Here is an 8,811-nt window from a genome sequence, read left to right as displayed (position 1 = left end):
TTGCTCTTGGTGGGAACTGTTGGGCTTCTGTAAATAGCATCACAGAGTACGGTCTAGACCTGCTCTTTTATGAAAAGCGCTGTGAGATAACTGTTGTTGTGATTTGGCGCTATATAAATAAAACTGAATTGAATTGAAAAGGCTGTTGTTGCCTTCAAAAAGGTAGCCAACAGGCTGTTAGAACCACTAATAAACCTGTACATGAAACTTGGCCACAGATGTCCTCTTTGTGACCCTTTTCTGATGAGAAAATAGATGGCCTCCCATATGAATCACAAAGAATTCATGCAAATTCAACTCAAAAGAGGATAAGAAGTACTGGTGATTTGATGTTACAGATGCTATTGTATGTTCTCAACTACTCAAGTTGAGTACTGTTGGCCAGTTTCATTTCTACCTTTTCAATCCAAAGCTATTGAACTGGTGGTCTTCAAACAGGTGTCAGAATTCCTCCGACAGAATGACCTTCCCAGCTCTATATCAGTCTTTAAGAGTGGCCTCTCTACTGAAATGGCTATTTTGTGTGTAACAGAAGCCCTAAAGTCAGCTAAAGACGCAGCCCAGTCTTCGGTTCTCATCCTGCTTGACCTATCAGCTGCTTTTGACACAGTCAATCACAGGATCCTGTTATCCGCACTCTCGGCAATGGGCAAGTCGGGCAAAGTACTTCGGTGGTTGGAATCCTAACTCTATGAGCATTCCCACAATTGTCCTACTTCCACTGCTTCTCCACAGGGGTGCCACAAGTTTTGTTGCTAGGGCCCCTTCTCTTCTCAATTTACACCAGCTCACTGGGGCCGATCATTTGCTCGCATGGCTTCTCTTTCCACTGCTATGCAGACTATACGCAACTTTACCAATCCTTCCCGCCATCCAAGGAATCTATCCACCATTACAACATATTAAAAATTGGCTCCTCAACCAACACTCCAACCAGGGTGGTGAGAAACTTGGGTGTCATGACTGATGACCAGCTGTCTCTCAGTCGTACCGCTTTGCTATATGCAATATTGGGACCAGGACAGTCTAGTAGAACAAAGGCTGGAAAGGCCTGTCCTCGGCCTGTTGAATTTCCAAAAGCCTGAGTCGGAGTTAGTTTCAAACAAAAGACAGTAAAACAGGCGCCCATTTCACACCTAGGTGCTAAATAGTGAGTCAGACCTAAAAGCAGAGCCACACACGTGAGTACACACTCCACGCTTCTCTCTCTCCCTTTCCGGTCACGCATACACACCCACACACACAAACACACACACACACACACACTTGATTTAGATTAGATGATAGTGTTTATTTGCTATAGTGAATAAATTCTGTTATAATTTTAAGAAGTCGTTGTTTGTGGTTATTGTATTGAATATTGTGACATCAGTTGGTTGTGACGGCCAGTGTACGGACTCACTCTTCAAACTCACCTATCATTGAATGATAATGTTTGATTATTGACAATTTATGGGTGAATAAATCCTTTTTAGACTGATTTCATATTTGGTTATATGTCCCTGATTCCAGGGTGGTGCCCCGTATTTATTAATGACAATTAATACATTTTGATATTAATAATTTTATTAATATTTCTAGAATATCTCTGATATTCAGCCAATAACCAAACTCGATTGTTTGTAACACCACGATGGTGGAACTAGCTACAACATCCCTATTTCAACACTTTCTCTTATAACACCTCTAACCCCTGACACTTTTACCAGAGTGACTCACTGACACAGAGGATGTCTTTGAAGCATCTGGAGGAGATGCGTTGAGATTATTCTAGTTTAAGGATGTGTTAATACAGTAGCATATAAGGTATTTACATTCTGAACAGTAAATTGTTTTGTGCAGCAGCATTTTAGACTTTGAAGGTGGTGTGACAGATTTATGTGTGACAGTTTGAATCCCAAAACTATATAAAATTCCTAACCAACCAGCTGAGGTTGGAAAAGGAAGAGGCGTTTAGGAGTGGAGCCTGGGCCAGGTTTAAGGAGTCAGGTTTAGCAAGGCAGTGTGACACGCTAAACAGCTATACTCAGATACATAGCATCAGTTCTCAAAAAATGACTCTGCTTCTGTCTGGAGAGGCTTCAGACAGATCACCAGCTACAAACCTAAATCCCCCCACTCCATGAATGACTCACGCCTTGCCAATGAGTTGAATCAGTTTTACTGTCGTTTTAAGAAGACAATGGGACAGACCTGACACCATCCTCTGTCACACCACTGATCGGCCACAGTCCTCCATCTCATCCCACACCTCCTCCCCTCCCTTACCATCCTGGAGAGGGATGTCAACAGACTGTTCAGGAGGCAGAAACCTGTTCAGGAAGCAGCTGGGCCGCACTCTGTCTCCACATCCACCCTGAAGCACTGCGCCAATCAGCTGTCTCCGATGTTCACAGACTTTTTTTAAAACCTCACTGGAGACATGCCATTTGCCAGCCTGCTTCAAAGCCTCCACCATCATCTGCCTGACTCCACCTGAGGGTGGATCACAGACTTCCTGACATACAGGAAGCAGCATGTTAAGCTGGGAAAACATCTCTCTGACTCCAGGACCATCAGCACCGGTTCCCCTCAAGGCTGCGTTCTTTCCCCCCTTCTCTTCTCCCTGTACACCAACAGCTGCACCTCCAGTCACCAGTTTGTTAAGCTCCTGAAGTTTGCGGATGACACCACCCTCATTAGGATCATCTCTTGGGGGGATGAGTCTTCCCACAGATGGGAGATTGACCATCTGGTGACCTGGAACAGCCAGAACAGTCTGGAGCTCAACGCTCTGAAGACAGTGGAGATGATCGTATATTTTAGTAAGAGCCCATCCCCCCATCATCCTGAGTGACTCCGCAGTCACCATTGTGGACTGCTTTCGCTTCCTGGGCACCATCATCTCCCAGGACCTCAAGTGGGAGCTGAACATCACCTCCCTCACCAAGAAGGCCCAGCAGAGGATGTACTTCCTACGGCAGCTGAAGAAGTTCAGCCTGCCAAAGACAATGATGGCGCACTTCTACACCGCCATCATTGAGTCCATCCTCACCTCTTCCATCACCATCTGGCAGACTGCTGCCACTGCCAGGGACAAGGGCAGGCTGCAGCGTATCATTCGCTCTGCAGAGAAGGTGATTGGTTGTCACCTTCCATCTCTTCGGGACCTGTACGCATCCAGGACTCTGAGGCATGCAGGAAAGATTGTGGCTGACCCCTCCCATCCCTGAGACAAACTGTTTCAGACACTCCTCTCTGGCAGGACCAAAACCTCTCGCCACAAGAACAGTTTCTTTCCGATGGCAGTGGGCTTCTTCAACAAGGCCTGGGTCCCCACTGTCAATGACTCTCATGCCCCCTCTCCCTAAACACACACACACACACACACACACACTCCCTACCTCACACTTTACAATTACACTTTACAAATATTTATAATATTTATGCTCATATTGTGAACTTTTGCACATACTTGTCAGCATTGTATTATAGTATTGTATTTTTTGTATACTTTTTGATCTCCTATATTATATTTATATTTGAGTTCACGTGTACTGTAAGGACCAATTTATACCAAGGAAAATTCCTCGTATGTGAAAATGTACCAGGCAATAAACCCAATTCTGATTCTAAACTCTCCTGGAGCTGCTCACTGAATTACAGCAGACTGTAAATGTGAAGCAAGTAGATCTGAAGGATGTAGGCATGGTCAGTAAAATCTTCTCCTGCAAAGACTGGGCAGATTTAAGCTGTTTTTTATTTTTAAATAAGCTGTTTTACTCACATTTCACATTAATGATGTATTTAGTTGTCTTCCTCCCCAGCTGGTTCTCAGCTGCACAGTAATACTCTCCAGAGTCAGAGGACTGGATGTAGCTGAAAACAAGCTGTGGTTCTTCACTGAGAAGTGTTTGGTTCTCCTTGTACCAGGTGTATTTAGCTGCTGGGTTAGCATCACTGCTGCAGGTCAGAGTCACTGAACTGTTCACCAATATCTCCCCAGAGGGACTCACTGACACAGAGGGAAGCTTTGGAGCATCTGCAGAAGATATGAACATGAATTAAGAGTAGAATATGTTTTCATAGATTATTGACTGTTCTCATTAAAACGTCTGTGATTGTTATATTGACAGAAAACGAGCCTTTAATCATTTCTAATTTGTAATTTTTAACAACTACAAACATTTTTCTGTAGTTGTAGCAGCATTTATGTGTTTCAGATTTACCACTACTTAGATAGACTTGTGGAGTCAGGAATAAATCTGCAGAAACTGGTAACTCTATTTTAAGTTTTACAAGTTACAGGATAAAAATATCCATTCTGTCTCAGTCAAAAACTGTTCAATTAACTCGAGCTGAGAGCTGTTGGTCATGACATTATCAATATAAGTAATGGAGCATCTCAATAACAGAAACATAACTACCGAACAGTAAATGCTGCAACAACATATTTTATACTTGAAATATTCCTAAATCTCAAAAATGTACATAATAGGAAAGACGTTTAACTGTTATATCACAACATGTATCTGAATTTTGCCTTTCTACTAAAGGTAGTTTTTCTTTATATACTGAACAATATTATAAATAAATAAACACTTTTGTTTTTGCCCCCATTCATCATGATCTGAACTCAAAGATCTAAGACCATGTACAAAAAAAAAAGCCTATTTCTCTCAAATATTGTTCACAAATCTGTCAATGTCTGTGTTAGTGAGCTCTTCTCCTTTGCCGAGATAATCCTGTCACTTCACAGGTGTGGCATATCAAGATGCTGATCAAACAGCATGGGTATTGCACAGGTGTGCCTTAGGCTGGCCACAGTAAAAGGCCACTCAATGTTCATGAAAATGTGCAATTTCACTGTATTGGGGAGGGTCCGCAAATCAGTCAGGATCTGGTGTCACTGTCTGCCATCTGCCCTGTACAGTGAAAACCAAGTTTCACCCGTGAAGAGAACACCTCTCCAAAGTCCCAGACACCATCGACTGTGAGCATTTCCCACTCAAGTTGGTTACGACGACAAACTGCAGTGAGATTGAGACCCCGATGAGGACTACAAGCATGCAGATGAGCTTCCTTGAGATGGTTCCTGACAGGTTGTGCAGAAATTCTTTGGTTTTGCAAACCGATTGTTGCAGCAGCTGTCCAGGTGGATGTCCCAAGACACTCCTGTGGAATACCCATGCTGTCTGATCAGCATCGTGATATGCCACACCTGTGAGGTGGATGGATTATTTCGTCAAAGTGCTCACTAATGCAGATTTTCACAGATTTGTGAACAATATTTGAGAGAAATAGGCCTTTTGTGTACATAGAGAAAGTCTTAAATGTTTGACTTCAGCTCATGATGAATGGGGGCAAAAAGTGTAGGATTTATAATTTTGTTCAGTGTGTAATTTTTACGGCTGTGTCTACATTAAGATCTAGTATACTTCAAAATGGTTAAGTCTGAAATCATACTAGTATTGCAATATTAGTGTGTATGCATTCTTTTTTCCTGACACAGTGGAGTAAACTCACACACTGAAGGAGAGCGGAAATCCTCATGTCCTTTTACAGCACAGGAGATGATGTCTCCAGGATAAAACTGATCTTTATAAGAAGATGTCTCCACCCTTTCCATTTTCAGTCCATTCTTGAACCAGACGTAGGAAGAACGATCAGGAAGACGACAGCTGCTGTGACAAAGCAGCTCTGCCTCAGTATAATTCTGGTAGACTGTTGATCTGATCACCTGCACCTGGAGATCTAAATCTGTGGAGAAAAAACAGAAATGTTTGTTCTTTATGTGGTGCTGAATCACAACATACACAGAGATATAAACAATAGAACATTATGACAATCATATAATCAATTAATGACACATAAAATTATTTCCCATTAGGATCACTATTCAACACATTCACTTGTCATCAGATAGTTTAAATGTGCTGTTACAGTTTGTGTTCATCAGTACCTGTGACAGTCAGAGTTGTACCAGGTAAACTACTCCTCCATTCAAATTTTCCTGTTTTGAATTTGAAGTGATACTCAGCTGAGTCGCTCTCTCTCAGGTCAGTGATTCTCAGAGTGGAGCGTCCTCTCTCTGTTTCAAGGACCTGAACACGACCTGCATACTGGGAGTCTTCACTAAGGTCCTCAGGCTGTGAGGGATTCTGCCACTGAAGACTACGTTCAGGTCTGAACCAGAATTTAGATCTGATAGTTTCATAACTGTTGTAAGTACAAGAAATGTCCACTGATGAGCCTTTGAAGGCACAGATGCTTCTGTCAGTGTAAGTCACTCTGTTGCAGTATTGATAACGGACACCTGAAAGATAAAACAATTTTGAACCATTTTTATACCAGATCTGGTGAGGAGTCACAATGAGGGTCTCTTTATTTAAAATACATGTAGTGATTCGGCTCCACCAGATGGTGTTATGTTAGTGGTGTCAGTGGTGTAAGACTGTGGAGTAAACTCACACACTGAAGGAGAGGGGAAACCCTCCAGTCCTTTCACAGCACAGGAATAACTGTCTTTAGAATAAAAGTGGCCTAAATAAGAAGAAGATGTTTCTGTCTGAATTTTTTGTCCATTCTTGTACCAGACGTAGGAAGGATGATAAGGTAGACGACAGCTGCTGTGACAAAGCAGCTCTGCCTCTGTATAAATCCTGTAGACTGTAGATCTGATCACCTGCACCCGGAGATCTGGATCTGTAAAGAAGGAACAGGAATGTTATTTTGGACAAAATTGTCAACACACGCACATGAATATACACACTCACATTCATATTATTGCTTCCTAGATCATGAACATTTGAAAATAATTAAATAATTAACATATTCATGAAAATGTTACCTGTGACAGACAAAGTGACTCCAGGTGAACCAATAAATCTTCCACCTGGTTGGTTTGTTATGAACCTGAACTTGTACTCAGCTGAGTCGCTCTCTCTCAGGTCTGTGATTCTCAGAGTGCAGATGTTGTTAGAACAACTGTACTGCAAACGACCTGCGTACTCTGAGTCTGTTCTTAGATACACAGGTTCTTTATCCTGAAATTTAGTAAACCAGAATGTTTCCTCAACTGTAGTATTACATTCATTTATTCTGGATGGGTATGTGTAGGTGCAGCTTATTTCCACTGTTGATCCTTTTAAGGCACAGATCTGAGTAGAGGTGTAAGTCACTCCCCAGCCATTCTGAGCCTGTATCACTGTAACACAGAGCACATCAGAAACTGCAGTCAGACTCAACAACATCAGGAGACAGACTTAAAGTGTGGAGGTGGTTTCAGAAAGGAAAGTTTGATCAGCTTCAAGAAACCCAGAATCTTGTGAGTGAGTCACTGTCACAAATCGTTCTTCATGATGCACCTTTAGAAGCTTGAGATCATTTTGATTTAAACAGAGCATTTTCACAGCAGACTTTTGGCTTGTTATATCAGGAAAAGCACATATGTAATATGATATTACACCTGAATGAAAGTTTCAACTGTCAACTGATTTGATTTCAACACAGCTTCGGCAGTTTTACAAAACATTCTGGTATGAATGTGACCAAACATTTTCAGAAACCACTGCAACCAATGCAGCAGAAAACTCCAGCAACAATGGCAAAGGAAAGGACCACAACTGTGAGATAGTTCGAAATTTTGTACCGCCGTTGTTCTGTTATTACATTCTGAGTAATTGACATTTTAACTTAAAAAAACCTTTAACTTAAGAAAAAGGAAAATTCTTGGCTTGTTTAGAAGCACTCAAAATATGAAAGGGGATTGTCATTACTTTATTATAAATAGACATCACATTATTAGCTTACAGTTGTGGTTACTGTGCATTAGGCCAAGATGCATAATTCTGGTCTCTATGATAGGTCAAAAGCCTTTCTATTTATGCCTAGACCTATTTATGTTACAATTACAAAAGTAAATGGAGATACAATAAAGGAAAATGAGATTTTCATACTCGCCTAGTATAAAATCACACTATACACCATAATAATAATAATAACCATGATCCTACAGATTATAATACAGCTGAATATCTTCTTCTTGACTACAACTGTAACTGCAAACGTGAAGAAAAGAAACTATCCATGTTTTGGCCATATTTACTGTTACCTTTTGCTGGTAGTTTCTCCATAACCCCAAGTCTTACAAATAGCATTAATAAATAAAATATTAATAAATACAATGGATTTGAATCAATATTCCTATGAATAACAAAGAACTCCATGCTTTACAGGCCGATAACTTGAGAACAGAAGCTCCCTCAGTGATGTGTGATTCGTCTCATTAAGACCTTCAATTTGACATCCAGCATATCTGTGTAGCTACTATGTGTCAGCCCCCAGGTGACGGCAAAGACTGTAACTGTTTCTCAATACTGAGTTCGCCAAGTTCGGGGCTGTACACAGGATAAGCGGTTGACGATGGATGGATGTGCCCAATGATTCGGATCCCATCCAAAATTGAATAGGTTCTTCCTTGGCCCATGCTAGACTCTTCTACCAAGTTAAAGGATATAAATCCAACTAGTAGTTTTTCATACTCCTGCTTCTATTTAGGTGAACTAATTCCAGGGTCCTAACATTGTGCAACGTGATCACTGGGCACAGATTACTCAGGGAATACAATCGATGGAACTGAGGCTCCATTAATGTTGGGGAGACCAGGGATGGTGGTAACATTTTTGACATTTCTCTGTGTACCTCGGAGCTCTTTTAAGCCAATGCATTCACAATTTCAGTTTATTAGAGCGTGCAACAGAAGGTGGCTTAGGCAGGAAAGCATAGGAGCTGGGCAGAGTGGCCACCAGGGTGAGGCAACCACGCAGTCCA

The 8,811-nt window shown here is 41.5% G+C and overlaps 1 protein-coding gene across 1 annotated transcript in view; it reads right to left on the bottom strand.

The window, feature by feature from the left end:
- LOC123966214 (B-cell receptor CD22-like) overlaps positions 1–5,629 on the bottom strand; it is a gene marked incomplete at its 3' end in the record, with an annotated part of 8,058 nt that extends 2,429 nt beyond the window's left edge. The window contains exons 1-2 of the mRNA XM_046042410.1: positions 5,506–5,629; positions 3,767–4,021 (exon numbers count right to left, since the gene is read on the bottom strand). Of these exons, the coding sequence (XP_045898366.1) occupies positions 3,767–4,021; positions 5,506–5,608 (358 nt within the window). The remainder of the gene's footprint in view (positions 1–3,766; positions 4,022–5,505) is intronic.
- Between the last annotated feature and the right edge of the window lie 3,182 nt (positions 5,630–8,811).

This window comes from Micropterus dolomieu, unplaced genomic scaffold, assembly GCF_021292245.1.
Source record: "Micropterus dolomieu isolate WLL.071019.BEF.003 ecotype Adirondacks unplaced genomic scaffold, ASM2129224v1 contig_12937, whole genome shotgun sequence".
Classification (NCBI taxonomy): Eukaryota; Metazoa; Chordata; class Actinopteri; order Centrarchiformes; family Centrarchidae; genus Micropterus; species Micropterus dolomieu.
The sequence above is the reverse complement of the archived record's forward strand: the minus strand, read 5'-3'. Positions and strand labels throughout refer to the sequence as shown.